The following is a 26,509-nucleotide window of genomic DNA, read 5'->3' on the forward strand; positions in this document are numbered from 1 at the left end:
GGGAGGCAGATGGTGGCGGCCGCCGGGGGGGGGGACATCATCCTATGGGCGCTGCGTGCCGATGGCAATGGCAGCGAGATCGGTGAGAGCCCCCCCCGTCCCCATCCCCATCACCATCACCGCGGTGGTGCTGCGTCCATGGCACCCATGGGTGCTGGGCCCCGGCGCAGGTGGTCTTTGAACCTGGGGGTGCCGGCCGAGGCCTTGTTCTTCGTGGGCAACCAGCTCATCGCCACCAGCCCCGGCGGCACCATCGGCGTATGGAACGCGGTCACCAAGCACTGGCAGGTGAGCGGCGGTGGTGGCGGTGCCGCGGTTGGCACCGGGAACGTCGCCGATGCGCCGGGGTGTCCTGCCGTAGGTCCAGGATGTGGTACCCATCACCAGCTATGATGCTGCCGGCACCTTCCTCCTGCTGGGCTGCAGCAATGGCTCCATCTAGTACGTTGGGGTTGAGCGCCGGCACCCAAGAGGGGTTTGGCATCACCGGCACAGGCATCACCGGCACCACGTCCCCATCGATGTGCAGAAAGTTCCCCCTGCGCATGAAGGACAACGACCTCCTGGTGACCGAGCTCTACCGCGACCCCGGCGAGGACGCCGTCACCGCCCCTCAGTGTCTACCTCACCCCCAAGACCAGTAAGAGCCCCACCAGTTCGGACTGGGGTGAACTGGGAGCAGCGTGAGCCCCGCTTGGTTTGCAGGTGAGAGTTGGGAACTGGATCGAAGATCGCCTACGTCACCAGCTCCGGTGTGGTGAGGGTCATCGTGCAGCACCCCGAGACAATGGGATCGGGGCCACAGCTCTTCCAGACCTTCACCGTGCACCGCAGCCCTGTCACCAGGATCATGCTCTCCGAGAAGCACCTCGTGTCCGGTGAGCACGGCGAGGGCGCTGGTCTGTCCAATCATCATCCATCATCCATCCATCCAACAACCATCACCCGTCCGTCCAATCATCATCCACCATCCATCCATCCAATCATCATCCCTCATCCATCTATCCAATCATCATCCATCATCCATCCATCCAATCATCATCCATCCATCCAATCATCATCCAACATCCATCCATCCAATCATCATCCAACATCCATCCATCCAATCATCATCCATCATCCATCCATTCAATCATCATCCATCATCCCTCATCCATCACCCATCCATTATCCATCATCCCCCATCCATCCATCCCCCATCCATCCATCCCTCCATCACCCCATATCCATCCATCACCCACCATCACTGATCCATCATCCATCCCTCCATCCATCCCCACCCATCACTGATCAATCATCCATCCCTCCATCATCATCCACCCAGTTACTGATCCATCATCCATCCCTCCATCATTATCCACACATCACTGACCCATCATCCATCCTCCATCATCACGTCACCCCTCATCTCTCCATCATCCCTCCATCCACCATCACTGATCCATCATCCCTCCATCCACCATCACTGATCCATCATCCCTCCATCCACCATCACTGATCCATCATCCCTCCATCCACCATCACTGATCCATCATCCCTCCATCCCTCCATCCCTGATCCATCATCCCTCCATCCCTCCATCACTGATCCATCATCCATCCCTCCATCATCCGTCACCCCTCATCTCTCCATCATCCCTCCATCCACCATCACTGATCCATCATCCCTCCATCCATCACACCCATCCATCCCTGATCCATCCTCACCCCATCCCTGCCCCACTCTCCATCCCGCTCTCCGCAGTCTGTGCCGACAACCACCACGTTCGGAGCTGGACGGTGACGCGCTTCCGCGGGATGCTCTCCACGCAGCCGGGCTCCACTCCCTTGGCTTCCTTCAAGGTCCTGGCGCTGGACGACGCCGCCGGCGCCGGCACCGACATCGGTCAGAGCCCACCCGGGTCGGTGCTGCCCGCGCCGGGGGTGCTGAGCGCCGGCACAGACCCACGCTGTGCCCCACACGCACAGGGCCCTTTGGGGAGCGCGAGGAGCAGCAGGTCTTCATCCAGCGCGTGGTGCCGGATGCGTGCCAGGTCTTCATCCGCCTCTCCTCCACCGGCAAGAAGTGAGAGCAGGGCACACGGGGTGCTGTGGGTGCCAATGGGGTGCTATGGGTGTCATAGGGGTGCTATGGGTGGCCGATGGGGTGCTATGGTGCCGATGGGGGTGCTATGGGGTGCCAATGGGGTGCTATGGGTGTCATAGGGTGCTATGGGTGACATGGGGATGGTATGGGTGCCACAGGGTGCTATGGGTGCCACAGGGTGCTATGGGTGCCACGGGGTGCTATGGGTGCCGATGGGGTGCTATGGGTGACATGGGGATGGTATGGGTACCACGGGGGTGCTATGGGTGCCATGGGGATGCTATGGGTACCAAGGGGATGCTATGGGTACCACGGGGGTGCTATGGGTGCCACGGGGGTGCTATGGGTGCCATGGGGATGCTATGAATGCCATGGAGGAAGCTATGGGTACCAAGGGGATACTAGGGGTGCCACAGGGATATTGTAGGTACCACGGTGATGCTATGAGTGCCATGGGGATACTAGGGGTGCCACAGGGATATTGTACATACCAATGGGGTGCTATGTATGCCATGGGAATGCTATGGGTACCAAGGGGATGCTATGGGTACCAATGGGGTACTATGGTTACCACGGAGATGCTATGGTTACCATGGAGATGCTATGGGTGCCCATGGGGTGCCGTGGGTGCCATGGGAATGCCCATGGGGCACTATGGGTGCCATGCGGATGCTATGGGTACCAATGGGGTGCTATGGGTACCATGGAGATGCTATGGGTACCAAGGGGATGCTATGGGTACCAATGGGGCACTATGGGTACCAAGGGGATGCTATGGGTACCAATGTGGTGCTATGGGTACCACGAAGATGCTATGGGTACCATGGAGATGCTATGGGTGCCCATGGGGCGCTATGGGTGCCATGGGGATGCTATGGGTGCCCATGGGGCGCTATGGGTGCCATGGAGCTGCCGTGGGTGCCATGGGGGTGCCCATGGGGCTCTATGGGGTGCGCTAACACCAGGATCGGGGAGGTGCGCGCCGTGGACGGTGCCTCCATCACTGCCTTCACGGTGCACGAGTGCGAGGGCTCGAGCCGCATCGGCTCCCGGCCGCGCCGGCTCCTGGCCACCGGCCATGCCAACGGCAGCCTCCAGCTCTGGGACCTCACCACGGCCATGGACAGGGCCAACAAACCCCCCGGTACATGGGGGGTCAATGGGGGGGGGGGGTCATTGGTGCCTGCCCCCCAACCCCTCAATGGGTCCCAATGCTGCCCATGCAGATGCTGAGGGGCTCAGTGAGGAAGAGCTGCTCCAGCAGCTGGATCAGTGCGACCTGGCGCTGCCCGGGCCCCCCCGCACACATGGGTAGGGCAGGGACCCCCCTCTGCATCCCTATTGCCCCCCCTTTGCATCCCTATTGCCCACCCCTTTTGATCCCTATTACCCCCCCCCGCATCCCTATTGCCCCCCCTTTGCATCCCTATTGCCCCCCCTTTGCATCCCTATTACCCCCCCTTTGCATCCCTAATGCCCCCCCCCCGCATCCCTATTACCCCCCCTTTGCATCCCTATTGCCCACCCCTTTTGATCCCTATTACCCCCCCCGCATCCCTATTGCCCCCCCTCTGCATCCCTATTACCCCCCCTTGGCATCCCTAATGCCCCCCCTCGCATCCCTATTGCCCCCCCTTTGGATCCCTATTGCCCCCCCTTTGGATCCCTATTGCCCCCCCCCGCATCCCTATTGCCCCCCCTTTGGATCCCTATTGCCCCCCCTCTGCATCCCTATTGCACCCCCGCATCCCTATTTGCCCCCCCCTTTGGATCCCTATTTCCCCCCCTTTACCCACTCCTTTACTTCCCTTTTTAACCCCTCTTTGGCTCCCTATTACTCCCCTTTTATGTCCCCCTTACATCCATATTACCCCCTTTACCCCATTTACCTCCCTTTACCTCCCTAATACCCCCTTTACCGCCCTACTACCCCCTTTACCCCCCCTTTTACCCCCTTTTACCCCCCTTTTTCCTCCCATTCATCCCCATTTCATCCCCTTTTACCCCCCCATTACCCCCCTACCCCCGTTCTTGCCCCCCCTTTACACCCCCCTTTGGTTCCCTCCCCCCATTCACCCCCTCTCTCCACAGCCCCGGCCCCTCCCCTGCAGCGACGCCGTCTCCATCGCCCCCCCGACCCCCCCCCCCCCCCAGCCCCACACTTGGGGGGGGGGCAGAAGGAGCCCCCCGGGGGGGGGGCAGAGCCAAAACCCCCCGGGCCCCCCCCCTCCTCCCCGCAGAGCCCCCCCCACCTCCTCCTCCTCCACCCCCCCCACCCCCCCCCCGCGCTGTGCCCCCCCCCGGGCGCCCCCCCCCCGCTGCCCCCTCGTTGCCCCCCAAAGCGAGGCTCAATGAGACGGCGTTTTTGAGGGGGGGGGGGGTCGGAGCTCCCCCCTTTCACTTTGTGCCTTCATTGGGGGCCCCCCCCACACTCAGGGAGGGGTTTGGGGGTGCCCCCCCCAATACACCCCCTTTTCCCCTCTGCTTTGTGCACTGTGGTCTATGGGGGTCCCGCACCCCCCCCAACAGCATCCTATGGGTCACCCCATTGGGAACATTGGGGGGGGGGACACACTCTTCCTGGTTCCCCCCCCTCCCACTTCAGGACAATTGGGGGGGGGGGCGGGGCCGGTTCAGCGCGAGGCCAAGCGCGAGCTTTCCCGGTGACGTCACCGCGGGGGGGAAGGGGGGGGGGGGGGGGGGGGGCGCCCATCTCCGCGGCCCTCGGCCCCAAAAGGGCCCCCCCCCTTTACCCCCACCCATGAGAGCACCAACGGCCGCGTGACGTCAGCATTGGGGGGGGGGTCACAAACATGGAGGGGCCCATAGAGGGGGGGAAGGCACCACCCCCCCATGGCCCCCCCCCATGTCCCATGGATCCCCCCCCTATATCCCATGGACCCCCCCCCATATCCCATGGATCCTCCCCCCATGACCCCCCCCCATGTCCCATGGATCCCCCCCTATATCCTATGAACCCCCCCCATATCCCATGGATCTCCTCCCATGTCCCATGGATCCCCCCCATATCCCGTGGATCCTCCCCCCATGGCCCCCCCCCCCCATGTCCCATGGATCCCCCCATGTCCCTCTATGGGGGGGGGGGGGGGGGGCGCGGCCGCTGCTCGGCCCCACCCTGGTTTGGTCCCACCCCCCATGTCCCCGTCCCCCCCCCCCCCCCGCCCCATTCCCCCCCCCCCCCCCAGTTTTGGGCTGGACGCGGTGGATGGGGCCCGTGCTGCTGCTGCTGGCGGCGGCTGCGCTTGCGCTGTCGGAGCCGGTTGCCGGTACCGGAGGGGGGGGGGGGGCGGCTCCGTCTCCTCTTCACCCCCCCCCGGTGCCGCCTCCGGTGCAGCGGCAGCGGCGGCTGCGCCCGAGAGTGTCCCAACGGGGACCCGGAGGCGTTGGAGAGCGGAGCCCCCCCCCCCCGCGGGCAGCGGCTTCCGCCTCGGTCAGTGCGGGGGGGGGGGACGGTAACGGGGGGGAACGGTAACGGGGTGTCCGGTAACGGGGGTGTCCGGTAACGGGGTGTCCGGTAATGGAAGGGTTCGGAACCCAATGGGGTGTCCGGTAACGGGGAGGGTCGGTACCGATGGGGTGTCCGGTAACCGGGGGTTCGGTACCCGATGGGGTGTCCGGTAATGGAAGGGGTTCGGTACCGGTGGGGGGTGGTCCTGGGAACGGGGGTGTCCGGTTAACGGGGTGTCCCGGTAACGGAAGGGTTCGGAACCCAATGGGGTGTCCGGTAACGGGAGGGGTTCGGTACCGGTGGGGGGTGTCTGGGAACGGGAGGGTTCGGTACCGATGGGGTGTCCGGTGACCGGGGGTTCGGTACCCGATGGGGTGTCCGGTAATGGAAGGGTTCGGTACCGATGGGGGTGTCCGGTAATGGAAGGTTCGGTACCGATGGGGTGTCCGGTGACCGGGGGTTCGGTACCCGATGGGGTGTCCGGTAATGGAAGAGTCCGGTAACGGGAGGGTTCGGTACCGATGGGGGTGTCCGGTAATGGAAGGTTCGGTACCGATGGGGTGTCCGGTAATGGAAGGTTCGGTACCGATGGGGTGTCCGGTAATGGAAGGGTTCGGTACCGGTGGGGGTGTCCGGTAATGGAAGGTTCGGTACCGGTGGGGGTGTCCTGTAACGGGGGGGGTTCGGTAATGGAAGGGTTCGGTACCCGATGGGGGTGTCCGGTAACAGAAGGGTCCGGTCCCAATTGAGGTGTCCGGTACTGATGGGGTTCGGTACCCGCTTGAGGTGTCCGGTACCGATGGGGTCCGGTCCGATGGTATCCGGTACTGATGGGGTCCGGTCCGATGGGGTCCGGTCCCCACTGGGGTATCCGGTACCGATGGTGTCCGGTCCCTCTCGGGGTATCCGGTACCGGTGAGGTCCGGTCCCCACCGGGGTATCCGGTACTGATGAGGTCCGGTCCCCACCGGGGTATCCGGTACCGATGGGGTCCGGTCCCTATCGGGGTATCCGGTACCGGTGAGGTCCGGTCCCCACTGGGGTATCCGGTACCGATGGTGTCCGGTCCCTATCGGGGTATCCGGTACCGGTGAGGTCCGGTCCCCACCGGGGTATCCGGTACCGATGGTGTCCGGTCCCTGTCGGGGTATCCGGTATCGATGGTGTCCGGTCCCTACCGGGGTATCCGGTACTGATCGGGTCCGGTCCCCACTGGGATATCCGGTACTGATCGGGTCCGGTCCCCACCGGGGTATCCGGTATCGATGGTGTCCGGTCCCTATCGGGGTATCCGGTATCGATGGGGTCCGGTCCCCACTGGGGTATCCGGTATCGATGGGGTCCGGTCCCCACCGGGGTATCCGGTACTGATGAGGTCCGGTCCCCACCGAGGTATCCGGTACCGATGGGGTCCGGTCCCTATCGGGGTATCCGGTATCGATGGGGTCCGGTCCCCACCGGGGTATCCGGTACCGGTGAGGTCCGGTCCCCACTGGGGTATCCGGTATCGATGGGGTCCGGTCCCCACCGGGGTATCCGGTACCGATGGGGTCTGGTCCCTATCGGGGTATCCGGTACTGATGAGGTCCGGTCCCCACCGGGGTATCCGGTATCGATGAGGTCCGGTCCCTATCGGGGTATCCGGTACCGATGGTGTCTGGTCCCTATCGGGGTATCCGGTCCCGGGGCTGTCTCCGTGCCCCTCCCGCCTTGTCCCCCCCCATTCCAAACCGGGGTGGGGGAGGGGGGGATCGATGGGTGCCGGAGGGGGGGGGGGCGGGTCCCGTCCCACCCACGCAGCCCCATGACGTCATCGCGTACCGCTGGGACCCGGCACCAGCGGTGGGGGGGGGCCCGAGGGGGGCAACGGGATCAGGGTGTGGGGCAGGCCCCTATGGGGCACCCCATGGGACCCCTGCCTTGCTGGGGTGTATTGGGGGCTGACACTGGGGTGCATTGGGTGTGAACTGGGATGCATTGTGGAGCATTGGGATTTATTGGGTGTGATCTGGGATGTATTGAGATGCATTGGGGTGCATTGAGGTATATTGGGATTCATTGGGATGTATTGAGGTGCATTGGGATGCATTGGGATGTATTGGGGTGCTTTGGGTGTGCATTGGGTTGCATTGGGGTATGTTGGGTTGCACTGAGATGCACTGGGATGCATTGGAGTGCATTGAGGTGCATTGGGGGTGCATTGGGTTGCACTGGGGTCCATTGGGATGCACTGGGGTCCATTGAGGTGCATTGGGGGTGCATTGGGTTGCACTAGGGTCCATTGGGATGCACTGGGTTGCACTGGGGTCCATTGAGGTGCATTGGGGGTGCATTGGGTTGTACTGGGGTCCATTGGGATGCACTGGGTTGCACTGGAGTCCATTGAGGTGCATTGGGTTGCACTGGGGTCCATTGGGGTGCATTGGGGGTGCATTGGGTTGCACTGGGTTGCACTGGAGTCCATTGAGGTGCTTTGGGATGCATTGGGTTGCACTGGGGTGCATTGAGGTGCATTGGGATGCATTGGGTTGCACTGGGGTCCATTGAGGTGCGTTGGGATGCATTGGGTTGCACTGGGGTGCATTGAGGTGCATTGGGATGCATTGGGTTGCACTGGGGTGCATTGGGATGCATTGGGTTGCACTGGGTTGCACTGGGGTGCATTGGGATGCACTGGGGTCCATGGTGGTGCATTGGGGGGGGGTCCTGACCTGCGGGTGCCCCCCCCCCGTTTTCCCCCCCGCAGTGCTGTGCCCGCTGCTGTGCCAGAACGGGGGGGTCTGCGCGCGCCCCGACTCCTGCCTCTGCCCCCCCCACTTCACGGGGCGCTTCTGCCACCTCCCGGCCAACGGCACCGGGGGGGGGGGGGGGCCCTCAGCCTATGGGGGGGCCCCAACGTGGGGGGGCCCCGAGACGAGGGGGGTCCCCAAGCCCTCACCAGGTCCGTTTACACCCTGCCCTTGGCCAATCACCGGGAGGAAGAGGATGGTGAGAGCCCCCCCCCCCCCCCCATCTTGCATTGGGTGGGTCCATGGGTGCTGCCCCCCCCCCATAGCACCTATTAACCCCCTCCCCCATAGCACCCATTGACCCCCTCCACCATAGCACCCATTGACCCTCCCATAGGACCCATTGACCCCCCCCATAGCACCCATTGACCCCCTCCCCCATAGCACCCATTGACCCCCCCATAGGACCCATTGACCTCCCCATAGCACCCATTGACCCCCCATAGCACCCATTGACCCCCCCTTAGCACCCATTGACCCCCCATAGCACCCATTGACCCCCCCTTAGCACCCATTGACCCCCCCCATAGCACCCATTGACCCCCCCTTAGCACCCATTGACCCCCCATAGCACCCATTGACCCCCCCTTAGCACCCATTGACACCCCCCATAGCACCCATTGACCCCCCCTTAGCACCCATTGACACCCCCCATAGCACCCATTGACCCCCCCTTAGCACCCATTGACCCCCCCCATAGCACCCATTGACCCCCCCCCCCAGGTGCGCAGTCCATGGTCAGTGTCCATGTACAGCACCCCCCCGAGGCCTCTGTCACCATTCACCACGTGGAGCGGGTGCGGGGGGGGGCGCAGGGAGGAGCCCCCCCACCCCCCCCCCCAAACGGTGCCCAGAGCCCCCCCACCCCCCCCCGGCCGAGGGGACCTCCGGGGGTCCCCCAATGGGGAGGGGGCTGCGTACGGGCGATGCTTCCGGGAGATGAGGGGGGGCGAGGTGAGGATCCCCCCCCCCGGGGGGTAATGGGGGCGGGGTTATGGGGGAGGGGGGTTATGGGTGATGGGGGGGTTATGGGTGATGGGGGTTATGGGTGATGGGGGTTATGGGTGATGGGGGGGTTATGGGTGATGGGGGGGTTATGGGTGATGGGGGGGGTTATGGGGGATGGGGGGGTTATGGGTGATGGGGGGGTTATGGGTGATGGGGGGGGTTATGGGGGATGGGGGGGTTATGGGTGATGGGGGTTATGGGTGATGGGGGGGGTTATGGGGGATGGGGGCACCCATGGGTGATGGGGGGGTTATGGGTGATCGGGGGGTTATGGGGGATGGGGGGGTTATGGGTGATGGGGGTTATGGGAGCACCCATGGTTGATGGGGGGGGTTATGGGAGCACCCATGGTTGATGGGGGGGGGTTTATGGGGGCATCCATGGGTGATGGGGGGGGTTATGGGAGCACCCATGGGTGATGGGGGGGGTTATGGGAGCACCCATGGTTGATGGGGGGGGGTTATGGGTGCACCCATGGGTGATGGGGGGGGTTATGGGTGCACCCATGGGTGCTATAGGGATGCTGTTGGGGGGGGGGGGGGGGGGGGGAGCCGCTGTCTCCCAACCCCTCCCCCCCCCCGCAGTGCAGCTCCCCCCTCCCCGGCCTCCGCACCCAGGACATTTGCTGCCGGGGGGGGGCCGGTGTGGCCTGGGGGGTGCACGAGTGCGAGCCCTGCGCTGGTGAGACCCGGGGGGGGGGGGTGGCACAAAAGGGGGGGGGGGTGATGGGGAGGAGGGGGGTGATGTGGGGGGGGGCTCATCCTTGTTCCACCCCCCCCCAGAGCTGCCCCAGTTGGATGCTCCCTGCCCGCCGGGATTCCAGCTCCAGAACGGGTCCTGTGAGGGTGAGTGGGATCTGGTGGGATCTGATGGGATCAGTGGGATCTGATGGGATCCAGTGGGATCTGATGGGATCCAGTGGGATCTGATGGGATGCGGTGGAATCTGATGGGATGCGGTGGGATCTGGTGGGATCTGATGGGATCCAGTGGGATCTGATGGGTTGCAGTGGGATCTGATGGGTTGCAGTGGGATCTGATGGGTTGCAGTGGGATCTGATGGGATGCAGTGGGATCTGATGGGATCCAGTGGGATCTGATGTGTCGCAGTGGGATCTGATGGGATCCAGTGGGAGCTGATGGGTTGCAGTGGGATCTGATGAGTTGCAGTGGGATCTGATGGGATCCAGTGGGGTGTGGTGGGATGTGGTGGGATCTGATGAGTTGCAGTGGGATCTGATGGGATCCGGCGGGGGGGGGGGGGAAATCCGGTGAGATCTGGTGGGATCCAATGGGATGCGCTGATACCTGGTGGGATGCGGAGGGATCTGATGGGATCCGGTGGGATCCGGGGATGGGGGGGGGGGGGGGGGGCGCAGGTGGGATCTGAGGGTGCCCCCCCCCCCCCCAGACGTGGATGAGTGCGGTCGGGGCGGGTTCTGCCGCAATGGGATCTGCACCAACACCCGCGGGAGCTTCGCGTGTCTCTGCCCCCCTGGATTCCTGCTGGATGCATCCCGGTCCAGCTGCATCTGTGAGGGGGGATGGGCAGGAGGGGGATGGGGATGATGATGATGATGGGGATGGGATGGGGATGGGATGGGGATGGGATGGGGATGATGGGAATGGGGATGATGGGATATGGATGATGATGATGATGGGGATGGGATGGAGATGATGGGGATGATGGGAATGGGGATGATGGGATATGGATGATGATGGGGATGGGATGATGATGATGATGGGGTTGATGATGGGGATGATGATGATGATGATGATAGGGATGGGATGATGATGATGATGATGGGGATGGGATGGGGGTGGGATGGGGATGATGGGATATGGATGATGATGATGATGGGGATGGGATGGAGATGGGATGGGGATGATGGGGATGGGGATGATGGGATATGGATGATGATGATGATGGGGATGGGATGGGGAGGATGGGGATGATGGGGATGATGGGGATGATGGGATATGGATGATGATGGGGATGGGATGATGATGATGATGGGATGATGATTATGATGATGGGTATGATGGGATATGGATGATGATGATGATGATGATGGTGATGCTGATGGGGATGATGATGATGATGGGGATGGGATGATGATGATGATGGGATGATGATTATGATGATGGGTATGATGGGATATGGATGATGATGATGATGATGATGATGATGGGGATGATGATGATGATGGGGATGGGATGATGATTATGATGATGGGTATGATGGGATATGGATGATGATGATGATGATGATGATGATGATGATGATGGGGATGGGATGATGATGATGGGGATGATGATGATGATGGGGATGGGTATGATGGGATATGGATGATGATGATGGGGTTGATGATGATGATGATGACAATGATGTCGGTGCCCTCGCAGCCCAGCAGGTGCTGTCCGAGGCGCGGGGTCCCTGTTTCCGGGTGCTGCGCTCCGGGCGCTGTGCCCTCCCCACCCTAAGGAACATCACGCGCCAGATCTGCTGCTGCAGCCGCGTGGGCAAGGCCTGGGGGGGGGTCCTGCCTGCGCTGCCCCCCCCCCGGCTCGGGTGAGCCCACTGAGCCCCATTGAGCCCCATTGAAACCCCATTGAAACCCCATTGATTTCCGTTGATCCCTGTTGAGCTCCATTGATTTCCATTGAGCCCCATTGAAACCCCACTGATTTCCATTGATCCCTGTTGAGCTCCACTGATTTCCATTGAGCCCCATTGAAACCCCATTGATTTCCATTGATCCACACTGAACCCTATCGAAACCCCATTGATCCCCATTGTTCCCCATTGAAACCCATTGAGCCCCCTTGATCCCCATTGATTCTCATTGATCCCCATAGAAAACAATTGAAACCCATTGATTCCCATTGATCCCCATTGAGCCCCCATTGAGCCCCATTGATCCCCATTGATACCCATTGATTACCATTGATCCCCCATTGAACCCCATTGATCCCTACTGATTACCATTGATCCCCGTTGAACCCCATTGATTGTCATTGATTCCCATTCATCCCCATGGACCGCACAGCATCCTGCATCCCACGGATGCTCTAGGCAGATGTTGGGGGGGGGGGGGGGGCAGATTTGGGGGTGACCCCCCCCTCGTTCCCCCCCCCACAGAGGGCTTCAAGGAGATCTGCCCCGCGGGCCCCGGGTACCATTACTCCGCATCCGACCTCCGCTTCAATGCCCGGTACCTGGGGCAGGATTTGCCCCGTGTGCCCCTCGGGCGGCCCCGCACCAGCACCGCCGCCCCCCCGGCCACGCGTGAGGACCCCCCCCCCCCCCCCCCCCCCGCACCCCCAATTCCACCCCCCCCTCAGCCCCACAAGGCACCCTCATCCCCCCCCATCCCCCACCAGCCCCATGGCACCAGGAGCAGCAGATGGGATCGGGACCAGGATCGGGACCAGGATCCGGACCAGGATCGGGACCGGGATCAGGACCAGGATCGGGACCAGGATCGGGACCAGGATCGGGACCGGGATCCGGACCAGGATCAGGACCGGGATCAGGACCAGGATCAGGACCAGGATCGGGACCAGGATCAGGACCAGGATCAGGACCGGGATCCGGACCAGGATCAGGACCAGGATCAGGACCAGGATCAGGACCAGGATCCGGACCAGGATCAGGACCGGGATCAGGACCAGGATTGGGACCGGGACCGGGTTCAGGACCAGGATCAGGACCAGGATTGGGCCCCCCCCCCATTGTCACCCCATTACCAGCAACCACCACAAGGCCACCGCGGCCCCCCCATGAGCCCCCCCCAGCCCCTGAGGTCATTGTGGTGCCCAGACCCACCATGGGGCTACTGGGACCCATCCCCACACCGGAGGCACCAGGTATGGGGGGGGGGTCTGTGTGTGTTCCATGTATGTGCCATGCATGTTCCATGTATGTTCCATATATGTGTGTTCCATATATGTTCCATGTGTGTTCAGTGTATGTTCCATGTATGCTCCATGTGTATTCAATTTATATTCCATGTGTGTTTCATGTATTTTCCATGTGTGATCCATGTATGTTTCTAGTATGTTCCGTCCGTGCTCCATGTATGTGCCACACATGTTCCATGCATGTTCTGTGTATTTTCCATGTGTGATCCATGTATGTTTCAAGTATGTTCTGTCCGTGCTCCATGTATGTTCCATGTGTGTTCCCTGCATGCTCCATGTGTGATCCATGTGTATTCCATGCATGTTCCATGTGTGATCCATGTATGTTCCATATATGCTCCATGTGTGTTCCATGCATGTTCCATGTGTGCTCCATGTGTGATCCATGTGTGTTCCATGTATGTTCCATATATGCTCCATGTGTATTCCATGCATGTTCCATGTGTGCTCCATGTGTGTTCCATGTGTATTCCATGCATGTTCCATGTGTGATCCATGTGTGTTCAGTGTATGTTCCATGTGTGTTCCATGTATGTTCCATATATGCTCCATGTGTGATCCATGTGTGTTCCATGTATGTTCCATATATGCTCCATGTGTATTCCATGCATGTTCCATGTGTGTTCCATATATGTTCCATATATGCTCCATGTGTGTTCCATGTGTATTCCATGCATGTTCCATGTGTGATCCATGTGTGTTCCATGTATGTTCCATATATGCTCCATGTGTATTCCATGCATGTTCCATGTGTGTTCCATATATGCTCCATGTGTGATCCATGCGTGTTCCATGCGTGTCCCGTGTCACAGCGGGCACCGTGTGCGAGCGGAACCCGCAGCTCTGTGGCCCTGGCCGCTGTGTCCCACACCGTGGGGGTTACTCCTGCCGCTGCCACCCTGGCTTCTGGCTCAGCACCCAGGGCACCCACTGCATTGGTGAGCACCCATCAGCCCCTGCACCCATCAGCCCATGCACCCATCAGCCCATGCACCCATTACTGCATGCACCCATCAACCCATGCACCCATCAACCCATGCACCCATCAGCCCATGCACCCATCAACCCATGCACCCATCAACCCATGCACCCATCAGCCCATGCACCCATCAACCCATGCACCCATCAGCCCATGCACCCATCACCGCATGCACCCATTACTGCATGCACCCATCAACCCATGCACCCATCAGCCCATGCACCCATTGCCCCGTGCACCCATTGGCCCGTTCACCCTTTGCTGTGGGCACCCATCCTTCTCCCTGTATCCGTATCTCCCTGCATCCATCCCCATTCCCCCATCCCCATTCCCCCATCCCCGTTCTCCATCCCCATTCCCATTCCCCCATCCCCATTCCCCATCCCCATACCCTCATCCCCATTCCCCATTCCCATTCCCCCATCCCCATTCCCCCATCCCCATTCCCCCATCCCCATTCCCCCATCCCCATTCCCCATCCCCATCCCCATTCCCCATCCCCATTCCCCCATCCCCATTCCCCATCCCCATTCCCCCATCCCCATTCCCCATCCCCATTCCCCCATCCCCATCCCCATTCCCCCATCCCCATCCCCATTCCCCCATCCCCATTCCCCCATCCCCATTCCCCATCCCCATTCCCCCATCCCCATTCCCCATCCCCATTCCCCCATCCCCATTCCCCATCCCCATTCCCCCATCCCCATTCCCCATCCCCATTCCCCATCCCCATTCCCCCATCCCCATTCCCCCATCCCCATTCCCCATCCCCATTCCCCATCCCCATTCCCCCATCACCCCATGCCCCCATCGCCCCCCCAGATGTGGACGAGTGCCGCCGCAGCCCCCGGCCCTGCACCCATGGGCGCTGTGAGAACACGGTGGGGAGCTACCGGTGCCTGTGCCATGCCGGGTACCAGCCCAGTGCCGCCGGCACCGAGTGCCAAGGTCAGCAGGGACCCTGGGGGGGGGGGGGGGGGGGGGGGGGGGGCATGTCCTGGTGTGTGCTGACCCCCCCCCCCCGTGTCCCCATAGATGTGGATGAGTGCGCACAGAGCCCCCCCCCCTGCACCCATGGGCGCTGTGAGAACCTGCCCGGCTCCTACCGGTGCCTCTGCCCCACCGGCTACCGCGCCGCGGCACCGGGAGAGCCATGCCAGGGTGAGCGGGATGGGGGCAGTGTTGAGGGCACCACACCATAGGGGTACCATGCAATGGGGGAACACTGGGGGCACTGATCCATTGGGGTACCATGCAATGGGGGAACAGTGGGGGCACTGTTCCATAGGGGTACCATGCAATGGGGGTGTCCTGCCATGGGGTCACCCCACCATGGGGGTCCCCACACACTGAGCCCCCCACATCCTCCCATAGACATCGACGAGTGTGAGAACGAGGCTGCGTGCCCGGGCCAGGAATGCCTCAACACCGCAGGCTCCTTCCAGTGCCGGCCCTGCCGGGGGGGCTTCCGCCCGCACCGCGGCCGCTGCACAGGTCCCGGACCCCCCCGGACCCCCGCATCCATTGACAGCATCCAATGACTGCATCCATTGATGGTCACGGACCCCCCCGGACCCCCGCATCCATTGACAGCATCCATTGACCGCATCCATTGACAGCATCCATTGACCGCATCCATTGACAGCATCCATTGACCGCATCCATTGACCTCATCCATTGACAGCATCCATTGACCGCATCCATTGACTGCATCCATTGACCTCATCCATTGACCGCATCCATTGACCGCATCCATTGACCTCATCCATTGACAGCATCCATTGACAGCATCCATTGACCGCATCCATTGACCGCATCCATTGATGCTTCCATTGACAGCATCCATTGACTGCATCCATTGACCTCATCCATTGACCGCATCCATTGACCGCATCCATTGACTGCATCCATTGACCTCATCCATTGACCTCATCCATTGACAGCATCCATTGACAGCATCCATTGACTGCATCCATTGACCTCATCCATTGACAGCATCCATTGACCTCATCCATTGACTGCATCCATTGACAGCATCCATTGACCGCATCCATTGACAGCATCCATTGACCGCATCCATTGACCTCATCCATTGACAGCATCCATTGACCGCATCCATTGACTGCATCCATTGACCTCATCCATTGACCGCATCCATTGACCTCATCCATTGACCGCATCCATTGACAGCATCCATTGACCTCATCCATTGACATCATCCATTGACCGCATCCATTGACCTCATCCATTGACAGCATCCATTGACCTCATCCATTGACCTCATCCATTGACCTCATCCATTGACAGCATCCATTGACTGCATCCATTGACCTCATCCATTGACCGCATCCATTGACCACAGCCATTGACCGCATCCATTGACTGCATCCATTGACCTCATCCATTGACTGCATCCATTGACCTCATCCATTGACCGCAGCCATTGACCTCATCCATTGACTGCATCCATTGACAGCATCCATTGACAGCATCCATTGACTGCATCCATTGACAGCATCCATTGACTGCATCCATTGACCTCATCCATTGACAGCATCCATTGACCTCATCCATTGACAGCATCCATTGACTGCATCCATTGACAGCATCCATTGACAGCATCCATTGACCTCATCCATTGACTGCATCCATTGACCTCATCCATTGACTGCATCCATTGACCTCATCCATTGACTGCATCCATTGACCTCATCCATTGACCTCATCCATTGACATCACCCATTGACCACAGACATCAACGAGTGCCTGGAGGGGGATTTCTGCTTCCCACATGGGGAATGCCTCAACACCGAGGGCTCCTTCACCTGCCTCTGTGCACAGGGATTCACCCGCACGGCCGCGGGCACTGCCTGCATTGGTGCGTGTGGTGCAGCCCAACCTGGACCCAGTTCCTGTGCCCGTCCCGGTCCCTTTGTGCATCCCAGTCCCTGTGCCCATCCTGGTCCCCACATCACGATGCCAATCCCAGTCCCTGTGCCCATCCTGAGCTCAGATCCCCATGTGCCCATTCTGGTCTCTTGCACCCAGTCCAGTCTCTATAACCATCCTGGTCCCCATGTCCATCCCACATCCCCATATCCTATACCCCATATCCCATACTCCATGTCCAATACCCCACATCCCATATCCCTGTATCCCATACCCCACTATCCATATCCCTGTATCCCGTACCCCATATCCCAGTATCCCATATGCCATACCCCACATCTCATATCCCTTTATCCCATATCCCTTTAACCCATATCCCTGTATCCCACATCCCATATCCCTGTATCCCATACCCCACATCCCATATCCCTGTATCCCCTATCCCTGTATCCCATACCCCATATCGCTGTATCCCATATCCCTGTATCCCATACCCCACATCCCATACCCCACATCCCATACCCCTCTATCCCATATCCCTGTATCCCATACCCCACATCCCATATCCCTGTATCCCATACCCCATATCGCTGTATCCCATATCCCTGTATCCCATACCCCACATCCCATATCCCTGTATCCCACACCCCTGTATCCCACCATCTCCCACACCCCTGCAGACATCGACGAGTGCCAGCGCGGGGTCCTCTGCGCCGGCGGCCTCTGTGTCAACACCGACGGCTCCTTCGAGTGCCGCTGCCCCCCGGGGTTCCGCACCGACGCCGAGCAGGCCCAGTGCCATGGTGAGGGGCTGCGGCCATGGGGGGGCTCCATGGGGGGGTTGGGGTTCGCGGTACCCATGGTCTGTGCCCGCAGATGTGGATGAGTGCCGGGAGTATGGGGGGAGCCTGTGTGGGGCTCAGCGCTGCGAGAACGAGCCCGGCTCCTACCGCTGCGTCAGCGAGTGCCAGCCCGGCTACCGGCGCGACCGCGGCGGACACTGCGTCGGTGAGCACCGGGCATGGGCACCGGGCATGGGCACCGTGGGGCAGGGCGAGGAGGGAAACGTGGGGTAGGAGGAGGATGTGTGGGGTACAGAAGGAGGATACTGTGGGATACAGGAGCAGAAGGAGGATGCTGTGGGATACAGGAGCAGAAGGAGGATGTGTGGGGTACAGAAGGAGGATGCTGTGGGATACAGGAGCAGGAGGAGGATGTGTGGGGTACAGAAGGAGGATGCTGTGGGATACAGGAGCAGGAGGATGCTGTGGGATACAGGAGCAGAAGGATGATGCTGTGGGATACAGGAGCAGAAGGAGGATGTGTGGGGTACAGAAGGAGGATGCTATGGGATACAGGAGCAGAAGGATGATGCTGTGGGATACAGGAGCAGAAGGATGATGCTATGGGATACAGGAGCAGGAGGAGGATGTATGGGGTACAGAAGGAGGATGCTATGGGATACAGGAGCAGAAGGATGATGCTGTGGGATACAGGAGCAGAAGGATGATGCTATGGGATACAGGAGCAGGAGGAGGATGTGTGGGGTACAGAAGGAGGATGCTGTGGGATACAGGAGCAGAAGGATGATGCTGTGGGATACAGGAGCAGAAGGATGATGCTATGGGATACAGGAGCAGGAGGAGGATGTATGGGGTACAGAAGGAGGATGCTATGGGATACAGGAGCAGAAGGATGATGCTGTGGGATACAGGAGCAGAAGGAGGATGCTATGGGATACAGGAGCAGAAGGAGGATGTGTGGGGTACAGAAGGAGGATGCTATGGGATACAGGAGCAGGAGGATGCTGTGGGATACAGGAGCAGGAGGATGATGCTGTGGGATACAGGAGCAGGAGGATGATGCTGTGGGATACAGGAGCAGAAGGATGATGCTGTGGGATACAGGAGCAGAAGGAGGATGTGTGGGGTACAGAAGGAGGATGCTATGGGATACAGGAGCAGGAGGATGCTGTGGGATACAGGAGCAGAAGGATGATGCTGTGGGATACAGGAGCAGAAGGATGATGCTGTGGGATACAGGAGCAGAAGGAGGATGTGTAGGGTACAGAAGGAGGATGCTGTGGGATACAGGAGCAGGAGGAGGATGTATGGGGTACAGAAGGAGGATGCTGTGGGATACAGGAGCAGAAGGAGGATGCTGTGCGATACAGGAGCAGAAGGATGATGCTGTGGGATACAGGAGCAGAAGGAGGATGCTATGGGATACAGGAGCAGGAGGATGCTGTGGGATACAGGAGCAGAAGGATGATGCTGTGGGATACAGGAGCAGGAGGAGGATGCTGTGGGATACAGGAGCAGAAGGATGATGCTGTGGGATACAGGAGCAGAAGGATGATGCTGTGGGATACAGGAGCAGGAGGAGGATGCTGTGGGATACAGGAGCAGAAGGAGGATGCTGTGCGATACAGGAGCAGAAGGATGATGCTGTGGGATACAGGAGCAGAAGGAGGATGCTATGGGATACAGGAGCAGAAGGAGGATGTGTGGGGTACAGAAGGAGGATGCTGTGGGATACAGGAGCAGAAGGAGGATGTGTGGGGTACAGGAGCAGAAGGATGATGCTGTGGGATACAGGAGCAGGAGGATGATGCTATGGGATACAGGAGCAGAAGGAGGATGCTGTGGGATACAGGAGCAGAAGGATGATGCTGTGGGATACAGGAGCAGAAGGAGGATGCTATGGGATACAGGAGCAGAAGGAGGATGTGTGGGGTACAGGAGCAGAAGGATGATGCTGTGGGATACAGGAGCAGGAGGATGATGCTATGGGATACAGGAGCAGAAGGAGGATGTGTGGGGTACAGAAGGGGGATGCTATGGGATACAGGAGCAGGAGGAGGATGCTGTGGGATACAGGAGCAGAAGGAGGATGTGTGGGGTACAGAAGGAGGATGCTGTGGTGCCCAGAGCTGCCCAGGCCCCCCCACCAGAGGGCTCCATCCCCCCCACCTCAGACTGGGTCCCCCCCCATTTACCCCCCCCAGACGTAGACGAGTGCTCCCACAACGGGACCCTCTGTGGGGCCCACGCCTCGTGCCTCAACCTGCCCGGCTCCTTCCAATGCGCCTGCGACCCCGGCTACGAGACCGCTCCCCACGGCCACCACTGCGTGGGTACGGATGGGACCATGGCGGGGTCCCCGTTATACCCCCCCCCATTGCCTCCCATCATCCGCTATTGCTCCCTATTGCCCCCATTGCCTCCCATTGCCCCCTATTACCCCATGGCCTCCCATTGCCCCCTATTACCCCCATTGTCCCCTATTGCCCCCCATTGCCCCCTAGAGCCCTCTGTTGCTATTACCCCCCATCGCCCCCTATTGCCCCCGATTGCACCCCCTTGCCCACTATTGCCCCCCATTGCCCCCTATTACCCCCATTCCCCCTATTACCCCCCAATTGCCCCCTATTGCCCCCGATTGCACCCCCTTGCCCACTATTGCCCCCCATTGCCCCCTATTACCCCCATTCCCCCTATTACCCCCAATTGCCCCCTATTACCCCCATTCCCCCTATTACCCCCAATTGCCCCCTATTACCCCCACTCGCCCCCTATTACCCCCAATTGCCCCCTATTACCCCCATTCCCCCTATTACCCCCATTTGCCCCCTATTACCCCCCCATTTCCCCTATTACCCCCAATTGCCCCTATTACCCCCAATTGCCCCCTATTACCCCCCAATTGCCCCCTATTACCCCCATTCCCCCTATTACCCCCCAATTGCCCCCTATTACCCCCAATTGCCCCCTATTACCCCCATTCCTCCTATTACCCCCAATTGCCCCTATTACCCCCCAATTGCCCCCTATTACCCCCCAATTGCCCCTATTACCCCCAATTGCCCCCTATTACCCCCATTTCTCCTATTACCCCCCAATTGCCCCCTATTACCCCCAATTGCCCCCTATTACCCCCAATTGCCCCTATTACCCCCAATTACCCCCTATTACCCCCAATTGCCCCCTATTACCCCAATTACCCCCTATTACCCCCAATTGCCCCCTATTACCCCCATTCCCCCTATTACCCCAATTGCCCCCTATTACCCCCAATTGCCCCCTATTACCCCCAATTGCCCCCTATTACCCCCATCTCTCCCCACCCCCCCCAGACGTGAACGAGTGCGAGTCCCTCCGTGGGGTGTGTGGGTCCGAGCGCTGCGAGAACGCGGACGGCTCCTTCCTGTGCCTGTGCCCCGACGGCGGCCACGAGTTCGACCCGGTCACGGGGCGCTGCGTGGCCCCGCCCCCCTCGGCAGGCCCCGCCCCCTTCCCCGCTGCCGGCCCCGCCCCCTTCCCCGCGGCCGTGCTCAGCAGCGCCCCCAGCGGCAGCGCCGGGTGCTACAGTCGGGACTGCAGGCGCATGGCGCACAGCGCCACCCAGCGGCAGTGCTGCTGCAGCCTGGGATGGGCATGGGGGGAGCGCTGCCCGCCCCCCCCCGGCGGCCGCTGCCCGCAGCCCGGATCACGTACGGACACCGGGGGGGGGGGGGGGGGGGGGATGGGGGGAGCATGGGGGGGGTTGGGGTGATGGGTTTGGGGGTGATGGGGAGGGGTTTAGGGGTGATAGGGATGGGCATGGGGGGAGCGCTGCCCGCAGCCCGGATCACGTACGGACACCGGGGGGGGGGGGGAATGGGGGGGGGGTGGGGGTGATGGGGGCGGCTTGGGGTTGATGGGGAGGGCATGGGGGGGGTTGGGGTGATGGGAGGGAGCATGGGGGGGGGGTTGGAGTGGGGGTTGGAGAGGGGTTTGGGGGGGTCTGGGGGGGGTTTGGGTGCCCACGGCCCCTCCTGCCCCACAGAGGACCACGACGCCCTCTGCCCGCACGGGCCCGGGCGCGCTGAGGACACTGAGGGAGACCCCGTAGGTGAGTGGGGTCCACATCGCCCCCCATTGCCCCCCCATTACCTCATTGCCCCCAATACCCCATTACCCCCGTTACCCTCTTTACCTCATTGCCCCCATTGCTCCCATTACCTCATTACCCCCATTACCCCCATTGCCCCATTAATTCCATTCCCCCCCTTACCCCATTGCCCCATTGTTGTTCCAGACGTGGATGAGTGCTCTCTGTTCACGCCGCTGCTCTGCCGGGGGGGGGTCTGCGTGAACGCGGCCCCCGGCTTCAGCTGCTACTGCCCCAGCGGCTTCTACTATGAACCGGAGCATCTGCAGTGCGTGGGTGAGCCCTGAACCCCCAAACTGTACCCCCAAACCTGAACCCCAAAACGTGAACCCCCAAACTGTACCCCCAAACCTGAACCCCAAAACCTGAACCCCAACACCTGAACCCCCAAAACGTGAACCCCCAAACTGTACCCCCAAACCTGAACCCCAACACCTGAACCCCAACACCTGAACCCCCAAAACGTGAACCCCCAAACCTGAACCCCCAAACCTGAACCCCAAACTGTACCCCCAAACCTGAACCCCAAAACCTGAACCCCAACACCTGAACCCCCAAACCTGAACCCCCAAACTGTACCCCCAAACCTGAACCCCAAAACTGTACCCCCAAACCTGAACCCCAACCTGCACCCCTAAACCTGCACCCCTAAACTGCACCCCCAAAACCTTAACCTGCCCCCCCCAAACCTGCCCCCCCCAAACCTGCCCCCCCCAAACCTGCACCTGCACACCCAAACCTGAACCCTCAAAACCTGAACCCCCAAACCTGCACCCCCTAAACCTGGACCCCAAAACCTGAACCCCAACAACTGAACCCCCAAAACGTGAACCCCCAAACCTGAACCCCCAAACCTGAACCCCCAAACCTGCAGCCCCTAAACCTGGACCCCAAAACCTGAACCTGCACCCCCAACCTGCACCCCCCAAAACCTTCACCCCCAAACCTGCCCCCTAAACCTGCCCCCCCAAAACCTGAACCCCCCAAACCTGCCCCCTCCCCCCCCCCCCCAGACAACGACGAGTGCTCTGCGGCGGAGTCGGAGCCGTGCGTGGGGGGGCTCTGCACCAACACTGTGGGCTCGTTCCACTGCTCCTGCCCCCCCCCGCTCGTCTTGGACGCGTCCCAGCGCCGCTGCGTCCACAACGACTCGAGCCTGGGTGAGGACGCGACCATTGCGAGACCCCGGGGGGGGGGGGGTGGGGGGTGTGGGATGGAGGGGGATCCAAGCGCGTGACCGCGGCGGCGCATGCGCGCAGAGGCGGCGCAGGACGTGTGCTGGCAGGAGGTGGGCGCGGACCTGGTGTGCGCGCGCCCGCGCGTGCACGCGCCCATGACGTACAGCGAGTGCTGCTGCCGCTACGGGCAGGCCTGGGGCATGGAGTGCGCGCTCTGCCCCGCCCCCGGCTCAGGTACCGCCCCCTGCCCCGCCCACCAATCAGGTACCGCCCCCTGCCCCGCCCACCAATCAGGTACCGCCCCCAGCACTGCCCCCGGCTCAGGTACCGCCCCCCTGCCCCGCCCCCCTGCCCCGCCCACCAATCAGATACCGCCCCCAGCCCCGCCCCCAATCAGGTACCGCCCCCCTGCCCCGCCCCCCTGCCCCGCCCCCCCGGCTCAGGTACCGCCCTCAGCCCCGCCCCCTGCCCCGCCCGCCAATCAGGTACCGCCCCCAGCACCGCCCACCAATCAGGTACCGTCCCCCTGCCCCGCCCCCCGATCAGGTACCCCCCCCCCCGCCCCGCCCACCAGTCAGGTACCGCCCCCAGCCCCGCCCACCGGGAGAACCCATAGAACACATGGGGGCGCTATAGGGTACATGGGAACACTGTGGAGTGTATGGGGCACTATGGAGTACATGGGGACATTATAGAGTACATGGGGACACTATAGAATGTATGGAGACACTATAGAGTACATGGGGAACCTCTAGAGTGTATGGGGACACTATAGGGTCCATGGAGACACTATAGAGGGCATGGGGACCCTATAGAGTGCATGGGGACACTATAGAGTGCATGGGGACACTATAGAGCACATGGGGACCCTATAGAGAGTATAGTGCCCATATAGGGAGCATAGAGCCCCTATGGAGCATATAGAGCCCTGAACCCCTATAGAGCACATAGAGACCCCCGTACCCCTATAGAGCACACAGAGCCCCTATAGAGCACAGAGAGCCCTGCACCCCCACTGCCCCCCCTTCCCCCCCCCTTTCCCTCTCCCCCCCCCCAACCACTTCCATCCCTACCTATGGGGACCCCCCCATAGACCCTGGGGGGGGCGCAGGGTCCCCCAACCCCCCCTTTCTCCTCTTGCCCCCCCCCCAGATGACTTCGAGCTCCTGTGCAACGTCCTGCGCCCCCCCAGCTACGGCCCCCCCCTGCCCCCCCCCGCCTATGAGTACGCCCCCGACTTCGCCCCCCCCTTCGGGCTCCCCTTTGGTTTCTTCGGGGGCCCCCCCCACGCCCCCCCCCCGTTCTTCCGCCCCGATTACGACCCCTATGGCATCGGTGGGGCGGGGGGGGGGGGGCGCGGGGGGGTTCGAGTTCGGGGATCCCCGCGCCCCCCCCCCCCCCGCCCCACCGCGGGCGGGGACCCCGCTATGAGCCCCCCCCCGGCCCCCCCTGGGCCCTGCAGCCCCACGGGGACCCCCCCCGCGGGTACCCCGAGGAGCGCGGGGGGGGCGAGGAGGAGGAGGAGGAGGAAGAGGAGGAGGGGGAGGAAGGTGAGGGATGGGGATGGGGATGGGGGGGGATGGGATACAGGTGGCAATGGGGGTATTTGGGGTGCAGAGGGGGGTATTTGTCTCCCTGGGGGGGGCATTTGGGGTCCCGGGGGGGTATTTGGGGTCCTGGGGGAGGGTTTGAGGTTCAGGGGGGTATTTAGGGTCCCTAGGGAGGTATTTGGGGTCCCTAGAGGGTATTTGGCGTCCCAGGGGGTATTTAAGGTCCCAAGGGGTTATTTGGGGCCCAGGGGGTATTTGGGGTGCAGGGGGGGTATTTGGGGCCATGGGGGGTATTTGGCATCCCAGGCGTATTTAGGGTCCGGGGGGTGTATTTGGGGTGCAGGGGGGTATTTGGGGCCCAGGGGGGTATTTGGCATCCCAGGGCATATTTAGGGTCCGGGGGGTGTATTTGGGGTGCAGGAGGTTATTTGGGGCCCAGGGAGGTATTTGGGGTCCCGGGGGGGTATTTGGGGTGCAGGGGGGTATTTGGGGCCCAGGGGGGTATTTGGGGTCCCGGGGGGGTATTTGGGGTGCAGGGGGGTATTTGGGGCCCAGGGGGGTATTTGGGGTCCCGGGGGGGTATTTGGGGTGCAGGGGGGTATTTGGGGTGCAGGGGGGTATTTGGGGCTCCCCCGCTGCCCCCGCAGCGGACCCGGCGCAGTGCGCGGTGCTCAGCGGCTGCCACCACGGGCGCTGCGTGCGCGTCCCCGACGGCTTCACCTGCGCCTGCGACCGCGGCTTCCGGCTCGACCCCGCGCGCCTCGACTGCGTGGGTGAGCACCGGAGACCCCATTGACACCCATTGACTCCCATTGGTACCCATTGATACCCATTGACGCCCATTGGTACCCATTGATACCCATTGACACCCATTGACAACCATTGGTACCCATTGATACCCATTGATGCCCATTGGTACCCATTGATACCCATTGACGCCCATTGGTACCCATTGATACCCATTGACACCCATTGACACCCATTGACAACCATTGATACCCATTGATACCCATTGATACCCATTGATACCAATTGATACCCATTGACACCCATTGACAACCATTGGTACCCATTGATACCCATTGATACCCATTGACACCCATTGACACCGATTGACACCCATTGATATCCATTGATATCCATTGATAGCCATTGATACCCATTGATGCCCATTGATACCCGTTGACTCCCATTGACACCCATTGATATCCATTGACACCGATTGACACCCATTGCTATCCATTGATACCCATTGGTACCCATTGATACCCATTGACCCCGCCAATAGCACCCAGACACCCCTTTACCCCCTATAGCACCCATAACACCCAGACCTCCCCCAATAGCACCCAGACCCCCCCCATAGCACCCAGACCCCCCTTTACCCCCCCATAGCACCCAGACCCCCCCTTTGCCCCCCCCCAGACGTGGACGAGTGCGCACTGGGCGCCCCCTGCCGGCCTGGAGGATGCATCAACACCCCCGGCTCCTTCCGCTGCCTCTGCCCCCCCGGGCACGCGCCCGCGCCGCGCCCCCCCCCCCGCGCTGCGTGCGCGCGCCCCCCACCCTCCCCCCGCGCCTGAGGAGCCCCCCCCCCCCCCCCCCTCCAGGGGGGGGGCCATAGGGATGAATGGGGGGGGGGGGCACCCATGGGTGCCCCTGGGGGGGGGGGGTTTGGGGACCCCCCCCCCACTTTTATACAATAAA

The 26,509-nt window shown here is 61.4% G+C and overlaps 3 protein-coding genes across 3 annotated transcripts; all 3 read left to right on the plus strand.

Annotated features, from left to right (window-relative positions):
* The first annotated feature begins 102 nt into the window (after positions 1 to 102).
* Positions 103 to 732, plus strand: LOC117437610 (SH3KBP1-binding protein 1-like). Its single transcript, XM_034072138.1, has 2 exons — positions 103 to 288; positions 362 to 732. Exons 1-2 carry the CDS (start codon positions 139 to 141, stop codon positions 440 to 442), a joined length of 231 nt encoding a protein of 76 aa, XP_033928029.1. The 5' UTR covers positions 103 to 138; the 3' UTR covers positions 443 to 732.
* Positions 522 to 3,448, plus strand: LOC117437605 (SH3KBP1-binding protein 1-like). Its single transcript, XM_034072117.1, has 6 exons — positions 522 to 640; positions 709 to 878; positions 1,744 to 1,884; positions 1,968 to 2,064; positions 3,051 to 3,229; positions 3,312 to 3,448. Exons 1-6 carry the CDS (start codon positions 522 to 524, stop codon positions 3,398 to 3,400), a joined length of 795 nt encoding a protein of 264 aa, XP_033928008.1. The 3' UTR covers positions 3,401 to 3,448.
* A 1,398-nt stretch (positions 3,449 to 4,846) lies between these two features.
* Positions 4,847 to 26,385, plus strand: LTBP4 (latent transforming growth factor beta binding protein 4). Its single transcript, XM_034072118.1, is given in 30 exon segments — positions 4,847 to 4,866; positions 5,292 to 5,536; positions 8,301 to 8,431; positions 8,473 to 8,542; positions 9,067 to 9,148; positions 9,150 to 9,297; positions 9,936 to 10,032; positions 10,134 to 10,196; positions 10,762 to 10,884; positions 11,757 to 11,884; positions 11,886 to 11,922; positions 12,493 to 12,639; positions 12,735 to 13,220; positions 14,087 to 14,212; positions 15,076 to 15,201; positions 15,289 to 15,414; positions 15,628 to 15,747; positions 17,006 to 17,131; positions 17,823 to 17,945; positions 18,019 to 18,150; positions 20,150 to 20,278; positions 21,278 to 21,634; positions 21,970 to 22,035; positions 22,222 to 22,350; positions 23,088 to 23,234; positions 23,334 to 23,486; positions 24,405 to 24,587; positions 24,659 to 24,802; positions 25,450 to 25,575; positions 26,228 to 26,385. Coding segments are annotated over 30 exon segments (4,248 nt in total).
* The last annotated feature ends 124 nt before the right edge of the window (positions 26,386 to 26,509 follow it).

Source organism: Melopsittacus undulatus, chromosome 24, assembly GCF_012275295.1.
Source record: "Melopsittacus undulatus isolate bMelUnd1 chromosome 24, bMelUnd1.mat.Z, whole genome shotgun sequence".
Taxonomy (NCBI): domain Eukaryota; kingdom Metazoa; phylum Chordata; class Aves; order Psittaciformes; family Psittaculidae; genus Melopsittacus; species Melopsittacus undulatus.